The sequence below is a fragment of the Mustela nigripes genome, chromosome 4 (genome assembly GCF_022355385.1).
Source record: "Mustela nigripes isolate SB6536 chromosome 4, MUSNIG.SB6536, whole genome shotgun sequence".
Classification (NCBI taxonomy): domain Eukaryota; kingdom Metazoa; phylum Chordata; class Mammalia; order Carnivora; family Mustelidae; genus Mustela; species Mustela nigripes.
In genome coordinates this window covers 112,315,452-112,327,643 of record NC_081560.1, presented here as the reverse complement: position 1 = coordinate 112,327,643, position 12,192 = coordinate 112,315,452, and the positions used below count along the sequence as shown (strand labels likewise).

Sequence of the window (12,192 nt, the reverse complement as noted above, 5' to 3'; positions counted from 1 at the left end):
GCGCATCTGTGTGTTTTCATCGAGGAGCGGTTTTATCAAGTGGACATCCCTTGCTTTTACAGGTTACATCCTGTTATAACAAACTCCACAGGGCATCCAGTTGCACAATTTTCTTCTAGTGATGACATCGTTAAAGAAATCACATCCCCAGGCTGTAGGAGTTACAAGACTTGGAAGCAAAACAGATTCAGTGCCCTGGCTGTTTGGCCAGTGAATTAAGTGCAGAATTCTCAGTGTAAGGGAAGAGGGTGTTCTGTACATCTTTGTCCCCAAACCCCCGCCCCCCGGTGTCTCGTGCACCAAACGTAATACGCACTGTTGGGTGCGCTTGCCAAGTCACGCAAGGGTTTTGCTTAAGACGGCCAGGATAAAACCTTGCTGGAGAGTGACCAGAGGCTTCACGTTCTTTTCCTCAGGGAATTCATGAGAAAGTTAAATGTCTTTGGTTAAAAAAAACCTCATCCATGGATGCTGCTTATCCTGTACAGTAGTAATGGTTATTTAGGATTTATTTAGGGTTATTTAGGATTAGCAGTTTTTTAGTGGTGCCCTGCTATCCGCAGGGCCACCGCGTGGGGAGGGCTCACTTTTCTTTCAGACCACTTTTCCCGTAAGTAAGGTTCCTTCTAGAGGGTGAAACTAAAGGATCCCATGTAAGGACTGAAAAGCACATTCGCAGAGAATATTCTTTGGATCAGTAATGAAGCTTTTCCTTTAGGCAGGCGGCAGATGCGACTGAGCACCTTGACTGTGCCAGAGCCTGTGTTAGCCAGGAGGGACACAGAGATGAACCAGTTGAAATCTGGGGTGCTCTTTGCCTTAAGCAGATAAAAATGATGCCCCGTGAGGGCTCATTACAGAGACAGGAGCAAAGAGCTGCGCGCATGTGGTGTGGGTATAGCAGAGGCCGCATCCAGCAAGGTGCTTGTGCTGGTAGGGGTGGAGCGTTTATATTCCGTATAAATGAACCCTTGGGCGGTGTTACTCGTAGGAGAAAATTCGGTTCAGCAGTAGGAACAATTCTTACATGTTATGGCTTATATAAAATTGTGTCTTTACCCTAAATTTTGATAATTTTGAAACTTGGTTTCTAAAGTTTTTAGCATTGATAGGGGTTTTTGTGTGTTAAAAAAATTTTTTTTCTAATCTCAGATTTTCCTCTCTTTAGCCAGTTTGTGAGGGATTAGCTGCTGCTAGTGTATTAAAATGAACTTTTGCACAGAAGCTCAGTGTAGTCATTGTCTTCCCCAAAGTGTCACTGCAGAAAGTTCACAGAAACAGGGACCTTTTGACAATAAAGGCTGCTTATCTATTTTCTTAAACTTGTTAACATGCTTCGTTAACACTGAACACGCTCTCTTGCCCAGGTGTACCACACTTTCCACGATGAGGTGGACGAGTACCGGCGACACTGGTGGCGTTGCAATGGCCCGTGCCAGCACAGGAAGCCCTACTACGGCTACGTTAAACGTGCCACCAACCGGGCGCCCTCTGCTCACGACTACTGGTGGGCCGAGCACCAGAAGACGTGCGGCGGCACTTACATCAAAATCAAGGAACCAGAGAATTACTCCAGGAAGGGCAAAGGAAAGACGAAACTAGGGCAGCCGCCAACACCCGCAGAAAATAAAGGTACCTTGCTGTCTGGTCTTCCCCCTTTGCTGGGACCTCGGCTAACCGGGTAAAGCCAGGGGTGACCTCTTCAGGCTGGGGGTTAGGATGAGCTTAAGGATTCTTTCTCATATAGATATTTTTAAGTGTGAACTTAGGAAAAACAGTTCCCATTTATGAAGTGAGAGTAGAAAAATGTGCTTTGCTCTATGTAGATGTGAGTTAAAGTAGCAATAGTTGCCAGGGATAATACTAGAGGGTAAAGTCCCTTTCCCTATCTTGACTCCGATGAGTCATTGGGAAACAGAAGGCAAAATGATTGTCAAAATAAAAACAACAATTCAAATAACAATGCCCGGAATTAGTCCTAACTCCACCCCTTCCTATCAGCTGGACTGTCGCCGAGAGACTTCTGCTGCTGATGTATGTATTTTCATTGGGAGAAAAATGGGAAAAGGATATGACATATATGTGCCGGTTCTTCATCTTCCAGATTTATCTCTTTCCTATGAAGTTCAGAGTAACTGAGTTTTGACAGGGGACCCAGGTCACTAAAGTTAAGGCTTCTTCCCTTGGGAAGTTGTTGGTTGGATCCAGAAACATAATAAACTACTGTTCCTGAATCCAAAATGTTGAGAGGAGCTAGGGAAGAATACGTGGTGAGATTGTATATCCTCATTCTGTGGGAGTACGAGGAAAGGTGAGAATGTGGGAGCGTACTTTTCCCTCCGGAACTAAACTTCTAGAATGCTAGGGGATTTTCAAGGTAAAAGTTCCTTTGCTGGTAGTGTTTGGCTGCTGGAACTCCTTATCTGAATAGGAGAAGATGTTTTTTATCCTTTGTGTCCTCTCCATCCCAGAAGCTCCCTGACCTCTGCAGAATGTCCATCAGCTTAACATCGGTTACTGTATTGATTTCGAGTCAGGAAAAACCTTTGCTTCTTTTGCAGATAAGCCCAACAGAGGTGAGACCCAACTGGTAATCCCTTTCAGTGGGAAAGGATATGTTCTGGGAGAAAGGAGCAACTCGCCTTCATCTGGGAAGTTTGTCACTCCATATACAATTAATAAAACCCAAGATCTTTTAGGTCAAGACCATTCGGCAAAAGCCCTCAGACCTAACACTAAAATTGAGGTGAAATTTGAACATAGTGGTTCTAGTAAAAAAACTCCTTTTGTATCCCCTGTTCTGACTACCAGTCACCAAAATGTCTTAAGCAACTACTTTCCTACAGTCTCAGTTGCCAGCCAAAAGGCCTTCCGAAGTGTGAGCGGCTCTCCCACGAAAAGCCAGACAGTCGGGGACATCCCTAAAAACTCGGTCTCTTCTGGTTCTCAGAGAAGGGGCACCTCGTCGAAGATACCCCTGAGGAATTCTTTAAAAGCCCCGGAATCGACATCTGTAACTGCGTCCCTGGATGTGAGTGGGTCCGAAGAGAAATTCCCAAGTAAACGACCCAGGCTAGAAGACAAGACTGTTTTTGACAAGTTTTTTATCAAGAAAGAGCAAGTACAAAGCGGTGGAAATGATCCAGAGTGGCGTTCCCATCCTACAGCGGCAACTCCGAGTCCCAGCAGCCCAGCCAGCCGCCTCAGGATGGTCGATTGTCCCGTTTGTCAGAATGAAGTTTTGGAGTCTCAGATTAATGAGCACTTGGACTGGTGCCTTGAAGGTGATAGCATCAAAGTCAAGAGTTGAAGAGCTTTGAAAAACCAATGGGTGCCACACACCCACCTGTGTTACCCCGCAAATATAGCGTCAACTGCTCAGGAATCTCTGGGGAGCGTTGAGATCTGTGGGTTATGAGCTAGTTCTGTTTCCCGTGCACATGTATGAGATTGTAATGGAAAATATTCTGTCAGAAGGTGCTGTATTTTTCACTCTTGCCTCGCATATCCTGTGGCCGAGTTTGTTCTGCTTGTACACATGCATAATTTTTAGAAACTTTTGTTCTTTCTTGCTCTTAAAGGTATTTGGATCTGTTAATCTTTTTATTTATATACTTCCTCAAAATACTCACTGAAGAATCCTGTTAGGTATTCGGTTAAACTGAGTATTTTTTTATTAGTATTAAAACTCAGTCCAAGAACTGTAATTCAATATTCAGAACATGAGACACATTGACCAAAAATACAATCTAGAGGACAAAGTATATCAGTTTTAGGGCAGAGTTTTGGGTTTTTTTGGTTTCTTTTTTTAAACCTTAGCAGGAAATACATTTTCTGTATTTTAAAGAATTTTATTCCTGTCATCACTAAAAGGTGGCAGCAGGTTTTAGGTTAAAGTACAGAAGGAATATAGCGAAATAAAAATTCTAGACTATGACTCCTGCTGTCCTGTAGGCCAGAGTTGAGCGGTTTTCTCAAAATGTAACCGAGTGAGTGGGTCGGGAGCTTAAGTAACCGCATAAGTAACATCACAGAGTTGCCTAATCGGTGTTAACAGAGGAACATTATCTGGAAACAGTATTATGAACCTTAAACCAAAGCTGTAACCGTTAAAATAAAAAGGAATATCGTTTGTGCATTTAAAAAAGTATACAGTTCTTTTAAAAAACATTCTTTTCCATGTTTTACAGCAAAGAGACAAAGATACTTTTATCAGTTTTCTTTCTGGAGACTTTGCCTCTGGCATGTTGGCATTTTCCCAAGAGTTTAGTTCACAGGTTTTCTTTTTTCTGACCTTTGTCGCAGCGTGAGCCTCACACACCTGAGGGGCCAGCTCCTAAGTGTGAACTTGCACATCGCTCTCGCTGCCCAGGTCAGGGAGGGAACACTGCGGCTCCCGCAGAAGGCGGCCGCGTGGGCGCCTCTTCCCGGTTCCCAGCCACAATCTCCGGACGGAACCACCGTTTACACCTCCTGCCACCGCGTGTTGCTGGAGCTCGTTTTTGAACTTCACGAAGCACCACCCTCGTTGCCACGTGCGGAAGTTCCTTCTGTTTCACTGCTCTGTAGTGTGAATATGCCAGAGTCTGTCCCACCATTCTGTTAACTACTCCCCGTCTGGAGCTGGCTACGATCTGTAATGCTGCTAAGAACATTCTTGCTCCTGTCTGCTGGGTGTACACCCAGGGTTAGACGTGCGGGGGCACAGGGCGTACGCGGGTTTGGCTTGAGTCAATACTGCCGGCGATGCGGGAGAGCTCCGGCTGTCCCACTGTCTTGACTCTACTGTTAGGGCCTTTTTGTTTTAGCTCATCTAGTTGAGTGTTTACAAGTTTGGTATTTTTTAAGTATGAAGTTGAAAAATAGTATTTAATAAATATTTATAGATAAATGACTTAAAACGTGTGTATTATGTTCGATATATGCAATTATGTACTTTCATAGAGGATCATTTTTTCTTAATTCAGTTTAGGAAATTACGTGCAGGTAAACAGTTTTTGAGTCTCTATGAGGTTCTGGGGCAAAGAACTAAACAAGATAGTCCATGTCCTCAAGCTTTCTAAAACGGCCTAGTTGGGTAGTACGATGAGAGCAGATTAATCTGAACACAGAAAGGGCTCTTGAGTGGTTTCTGCTGGGAGCTGCGGGGATTGCAGGGCCATCAGCACAGCCAGGTCGTCAGGGCAGCTTCCTGGAGGAGACAGCTCCCGAGCTGGATCTTCTACGGTGAGTCAGGGTAGCCTGGTAAGGAAGGATGGAAGGGGCCTTGCAGAGTGAAGGAGCACGAGAAAGGCATTGGAGCTAGACCAGCACGTTCTACTGGGGGACCAGCCGTTCCACATGAACAGACCGAGGTGAGGGGTAAAATGGCAGAAGGACTGCAGACAGACCCAGCCAGGTGGAATTTAGAGAGTGGGGCCATGTCCACTTTATGTTTGGTTTGTGTGGTCCCCGATAACACACATCTGTTGATTCGGTGGGTGTGGTGCTTGGGGAAGGGGGCAGGGAGAGGGGTTGTAAAGGTTTGTAAGCTGTTCAAGAACATTTGAAAAGTGTTTTTATGGCTTCTCTGGGGGCAACATACATGGGAGGAAGAAGGGCAGTGGCAGGCCAGGAGAGGATGGGTTGAGGAAGAGGTAGGTGGTAAAGTCAAGGGTCTGTCAGGTTTTTGGAGGGGGGAGGGTCAGAGAGGGAGAGAATTTTTTTTTTTTAAGATTTTTATTTATTTATTTACAGAGCATAAGCAGGAAGAGAGGCAGAAGAAGCAGGCTTCCCGCTGAGCAGAGCCCGACGCGGGGCTTGATCCCAGGACCCCAGGATCATGACTTGAGCCAGAAATCAAGTCAGTCGATTAACTAACTGAACCACCCAGGTGCCCCGCGAGTTGGTCAGTTTTAAGGGATGACAACACGTTAGGTGGCAAGAAAAGGGAAGTTAATTTTAAATTTGGAATTAAATAGGCTTCACTTCAATTTGTGTTAAAGCTTTTGAGAAAACTTGCACCAAAAGAATTGTTAACCTCAACTCTGAGTCATTATTATAAAAGAAATCGTGTTCTGTTGGTTTAGTTTTTTTTACCCTTTAAAGTACACGTCCTGCACTAGTAACAGCTCGTAACCCTGGGTCAACCTTTAAATGCTATCAGCATGCATTCTGGAGAGATGGGGTTGGGGAGAAGGGTGGTAGACTGTGTAAGAATTCAAGTCAGGGCTATCCCATTATCTACCTAATTTTAAATTTGGAAAGTTCTCTGTTTTGCTTTGTAGACTATAAATGTGTATCTAAAGTGGAAAGTACAACAAAAAACTCATACTGTCCCGTTGTCCTAAAGCACTGAGCTTGTTTTCTTCAAAGTTTACAGGATTTATTTCTTCTTTTTTTTTTTTTAGTTTACAGGATTTCTGTTTATCACTGTGCTCAGTTAGCTAACATGTAGAACATCACTAGTCTTTGATGTAGTGTTCGACAATTCATTAGTTGTGTATTAACACCCAGGGCTATACAGGATGTATATTTTTTAAGACTGATTGATTTGAGAGAGAGAGAGAGAGAGCATGAGCGGGATGGGCAGAGGGAGAAAGACTCTCAAGCTGACTGCGCTGAGCACAGAGTCCAACACAGAGCACGACCCTGAGATTAAGAGCTGAGCTGAAACCAAGAATCAGAGGTTCAGGGCACCTGGGTGGCTCCGTTATTAAGCATCTGCCTTCAGCTCAGGTCATGATCCTCGGGTCCTGGGATCAAGTCCCACATTGGGCTCCCTGCTCAGGGGGGAGCCTGCTTCTCCCACTACCCTCTCTTCCACTTGTGCTCTGTGTCTCTCTCAAATAGATAAAATCTTAAAAAAAAAAAAAAAAAAAAAAAGAATCAGAAGTTCAACTGACTACACCATCCAGGCACCCCGCAAAGGTTACAGGATTTTTTAGTAAATTTCACTGTCAAAGTGAAAGGGCGACTGTGTATCTTCCCGCAAACTTGATGCCTCCCTGGGATCCTGCACCCGGGCACACACTCGACCTCCTCTCCCAGGGCTACTAGAAACAACACTGAGCTCTGCGTGGTTTGTTTGTTCTCACCAAGGACCGCTGGCTTCTTGTTCTCCGTTGTCTTGCTTTTTTAGCAGTTTGTTTTAGTTTTTGACTAGCAGCATATCCACCACTGAAGTAAAACTCTGATATGACAATTACCATTACAAATTAAATTGCCTAGAGAGTTAAAAGAAAAGGACGCCACAGGGAGGTTAGTGCTGGCTTCTTTTGGCTAATACTCCGCCAGAAGGTTTCAGGATACATACCTAATCATCATTATGTCTTTTGAAATAAAAAGACTGTTCTTTCTGGGGGACTCTGCAACTAGATGATTATTAAAGTTCACAATGTTGTGTGCTCTAATCCAGAAACAAGCTGCTGTTGGCTGCCTTGTGTACTGGAGCCAACCCTGCGGAAAGATTTACCCCCGTTCACTGAGCACCAGGGGGCGCTCTTGGGAAGTTCAATTTCTCAAAAAACCCCAAGTGGAGGCCAAACCAAATGGACAAGAAACTTACCAACAACTGGAACAATAATTGCCAGTTCTGATTCCTAGCAAGGAAAGGCTAGGTATGATCACAAGTCCTGTGAGAAGAGACCCGGCAGGCCAAGAATGTGTGCTTGTACCAACAAATAAGGAGTGATGTATAGGGCACCCTAACCTCCTAGCCTTGCTTTCATTCCACCTGTCATTTGCACTCTGCAAGCAGGCAGTCACCCACACATATGGCAGAACGGGGCGGTTCATAACAGGAAGCCTTCTAGACAAGGCAAGACCTATGCTTTTCTACTATTTCTGAAATTACAGCCTGAGACAGTGCACTTTCCTCTGTGTCGCCTACAGCAGTCTGAGGGCTTCCCAGGACATCAATACTGTCCTCTGCCCCGACAGTGGAATTGAACAGAACATGGAGAAGCCTCAGATTGTTGGGTGTGGAGTGGCTGAAACGGCTGGGCATTGTCAAGTTCCGTTTCTGTGTGCTTTCCTGATGATACGTCCATGAACACCGACTCTTCTCCATAGCTCTGAAGAGTCCAAGGCTGTGTATTGCCAGCTAGAACACTCTTTTAAGACCCAGATCATTCCAGGGCTAAGTGTTCCTTGCAAACTAAATATAGGAAAATCGGTGCCTGTATGAAAGAAACAGGGAAGGCATTTGGTTTTTTGTTTTCACAGAAGATTCCTCACATGATTCCTTTATGTATCTGTGTACATTTTTTTTTAAAGATTTTTATTTATTTATTTGACAGAGAAATCACAAGTAGATGGAGAGGCAGGCAGAGAGAGAGAGAGAGAGGGAAGCAGGCTCCCTGCTGAGCAGAGAGCCCGATGCGGGCCTCGATCCCAGGACCCTGAGATCATGACCTGAGCCGAAGGCAGCGGCTTAACCCACTGAGCCACCCAGGCGTCCCATCTGTGTACATTTAAAGTAGCTCAGTAGAGGGGCACCTGGCTGGCTGAGTCAGTAGAACACGCGACTCTTGATCTCAGGGTTAGGAGTTCAAGCCTCATGCTGGCTGGAAATGTTACCTGAGAATAAGATCTTAAAGAAAAAGCAGTTCAAGAGATGAACGTGTGTGTACCTACACATACACACAGGTACAAAATGGTTTCCAGAAATGCATTTATTTTTATCTTTAAAAGATTTTACTTAGAGACCAGGAGTCGGGGGAGGGTTAGAGGGGCAGAGAGCCTGGCACAAGGCTCCATCCCAGGACCTGAGCCCAAGGCAGACCTTAACTGACTGAGCCACCCAGGTGCCCCAGCACCGCATTTATGAAGAGGGACCCCCCCCACACACACACCTGCTCAGTTCCATTCTTACCACCATATAGGCAGTAGCCACACCTACAGGCTCCACAAGGCGATCTTCTTAGCACACCTGGGAGCCCTCCATGCTGTGTGTCGGCCGACTGTCCGTGCTCGCGGCTGTGTACCAGGTTGCTGTGCAAGCTGCCCTCACTGCACACGCACTCGTGTGCACCCACTCTACTCTCTTGTAATTTTTGTTATGTACTCTCGGGTGCTTTTCTTTTTCCAGTGCCCGTCACTGTATTTTCGGCTGAAATGTATTCTTCTTGGCCACCCTATAATTTAATCTTGAGATAATTTTGCCTTTTTCAATTTTTTATAGGTTGTTGCAGGTTTTCTTGGTTTTTGTTCTGACATTTTGAAAAATTTTTTAAAAGATTTTATTAGAGAGCGCAGGGGGAGGGGTGGCGGCAGAGGGAGGAGACTCCCCGCAGAGCAGGGAGCTTTGACAGGGGGCTCAATCCCAGGACCCTGGGATCAATACGTGGGCTGAAGGCTCACCCTCGACCGACTGAGCCACCCAGGCGCCCCTGACATTTTGCATTTTTAAGTTCCAGTGTTAAGTTGAATTCATGAACAGTCCAGCTTAAGGATGTCTAACTCCGGCTCGCTCTCCCTGCGGTTTTCTTCGGCCTTCTTGCTAAGGAGAGACTTTTGTCATGAGCTGTCAATGACTCTCATTTTGTTTCCTTCTAATGCAGTGTTGAGAGATGCCGTCTTCGTTGTTGTGCTCGTTTTGGAAGGCATTCTCTTCCTGAATGGCAGAGCTAGCTGGTTCTACCCAGGCAGAGAGGAGGGGTCTGTGTGGCCGACCGGGTGGAGTCACAGGCGCTCTGTTGGTTCAGCGAAGTGCAGTGTTGCCCAGAGAGAGCACTTGTATTTTTGAGCTGGAAGGGGTTGTTCTCTTCGAATTCTGTGAGACTCTCCCCGACGCCCCACCACGAGACCTTTGCTTCCTTCTTGCATTTGACCATCAGGCCTCCAGGAGACATTGACGCCTCTTCCCAGGAACAGTACTTGTCCAAACGTCTTCCTCTTGATGACCCAGTGGCTAGTGCTCTGGTGAACCGGGCTCTGATTCATCAACACAGATCTTCCTCCGCTTACAACGGAATGAACCCGTCGTAAGCTGAAGACGCCCTTACTTAGTACACTAACCTACCGGGCATCACAGCTCAGCCCCACGGACTCTGAACATGCTAAGAGCACTCAGGTCAGCCTACAGGGAGGCAAAGTCACCTACCACACGGCCTGTTTAGTAATGACGCGCTGCGTAGCTCCTGTAAGTGACTGAACGCTGCCGGAAGTGACAAGCAGAATGGCCGTAGGGCTATAGGAGGCAGGAAAGGTGTTGGTTTTTGACCCTCGTGATGGTGTGGCTGCCTCGAAGTTGGAAGGCACTGCTGTCACCTAGCATCACGAGTGACTGTACCACAAACCACTGGCCCGGGACCAAAAAAGACCAAAAGACCCGAACTCAAAACCCCAGGTATAGTTGCTACTGAATGCCCATTGCTTCCGCACTAAAGCCGAAAAATCCTTGAGTCAGCCACCATCAGTCGGGGACTGTCTGTATTTGCATCACTCGAGGTGGGGCCCCTGCTTCCCTCCGACCCCCGCTGTGTGCTGCCACCTCTAGGCTTCTACTGCCCTGGTCCCTTCCATTGTACAGTTTCCACCTGACTCTGCCTTCACATGGGGCCTGACGCTGGCCTCGGAGATGGACTTCTCTGCTCCCCTGCAGGCTGAACTTCTGTGTGTCACTCCCGGTTGTGGTGCAGTCATGCGCTCTAGGTGACCTGCTCGGTTCTCCTTGTCTGTGTTGGGAAGACTATGAAAGAGATTCCGATTTAGGCCGCTGCCAGTATTTCTTGGAAAACCAGAAGCTCAAGTACCTCCCCTTAGACACGAACACCCAGCAAAAATGACCAGACCTGTGAGCCAAAACCTCTGTGAAACAGAAACATTAAAATGGACGCAAAGCAAGGTTAGATACTGTATCTCTTTTTTAAAAAAATATTTTATTTATTTATTTGACAGAGAGAGCGATCACAAGTAGACAGAGAGAGAGGAAGGGAAGTAGGCTCCACGCCGAGCAGAGAGCCGGATGTGGGGCTCGATCCCAGGATGTTAGGATCATGACCTGAGCCGAAAGCAGAGGCTTTAACCCACTGAGCCACCCAGGTGCCCCACAGATACTGTATCTCTTAAATGGAACTGGTTCTTCTATACTAACCCCAGGGCTCTAGGGACAAAGAGCGATTCCGTGAGCTTCCACAGAGGGAAAGCGGCCTCCTTCTGAAGAGTCAGGCACATAGGAATGGCGTTAGAGTTCTTCGCATCCATGCTGGAACCTAGAACCAGTGAGGCAATGCCCTCCAAATGCTGAAGGAAAATGCTTTCCGGATGAGAGTGGGAAGCTTGGGCAAGTTACCAATGAAGTCTGAGGGTAAAACAAAGACACGGGTCTTGAGAAATTTACCACCCACCTACTCTTTCTCAGGAAGACATGTGAAGGACACGCTCCCCCTCCCGGACTGAGGAAGTCGACCAAGAAAGGGGAAGATAAGGGATCCAGGAAACCAGAGACCCAGCAGAGTGGTGGAGGGGGTCTCCAGAACAATGGGGAAAGGAGACCTCAGGAAGACGGCTGTGTAGCAGGCAGAGGGGACAACGGCTCCAGACAACCGCAGGCGAGAAGCCGCAGGAAAAGCAGGAAAATCAGGCAGGAGGATACAAGCAAATCGTGGATGAAAAGTCACCATGGTTTACTCTGCGTCCCAGCTCTGAGTGTCACAACAGTCTGAACGATCAACCAGATTTAAGTTACAGCAAAATTCTATGAGGAAGGCAGGGGATATGAAGTGTGCAGTCCATGCATCGGCGGGGGGCTGACCTGGGGGCTGGATAGGGACTTACAGTCGTATCTTTCGAGTGGGGAACCTGTTAGCATATAAGCCCTCACCCTGGAAATCCAACATGTGGCAACGTGATTATGTCACTAAGAACTAATCAGGCAACTAATTACATCCAAAGAATCACTTAAGAGTTAAAATTTGTCCTCAGGGGAAGCACATGAGGGGCTCATTTCCTTAAAAACCCTTCTAGAACAAGCTGACTTAGCTACATATACAGTAGAACTTTGACTTTTAAAAAAATTAAACAAGAAAAGGACGTCCACGCTCAAGTCCTGGCTCTCTTCCACTTCCTGGCTACGCAGTCCTGAACGAGTCACTGTTCTCAGCTGCTCTGTCAACGGAGATGACGTTCGCCTACTCCGTAGGTTCTGAGGAAAAACTATGGAGTGATTTCACAGAACTCATAATAGTCATTAATTTTGGCAGAAAATGT

The 12,192-nt window shown here is 46.5% G+C and overlaps 2 protein-coding genes across 3 annotated transcripts in view; one reads left to right on the top strand and one right to left on the bottom strand.

Moving 5' to 3' along the window:
• The window catches only part of SPRTN (SprT-like N-terminal domain), a 13,827-nt gene extending 8,936 nt beyond the window's left edge, over window positions 1-4,891 (top strand). For both annotated transcript variants that reach the window (XM_059397326.1, XM_059397325.1), the window contains exons 4-5: window positions 1,368-1,632; window positions 2,562-4,891. In XM_059397326.1, coding sequence (XP_059253309.1) covers window positions 1,368-1,632; window positions 2,562-3,310 — 1,014 coding nt within the window. In that variant the 3' untranslated portion in view covers window positions 3,311-4,891. The remainder of the gene's footprint in view (window positions 1-1,367; window positions 1,633-2,561) is intronic.
• Window positions 4,892-5,145: 254 nt separating this feature from the next.
• EGLN1 (egl-9 family hypoxia inducible factor 1) overlaps window positions 5,146-12,192 on the bottom strand; it is a 67,981-nt gene continuing 60,934 nt past the window's right edge. Inside the window, exon 3 of the mRNA XM_059397329.1 lies at window positions 5,146-5,241. Within this exon, the coding sequence (XP_059253312.1) occupies window positions 5,179-5,241 (63 nt within the window). The 3' untranslated portion in view covers window positions 5,146-5,178. The remainder of the gene's footprint in view (window positions 5,242-12,192) is intronic.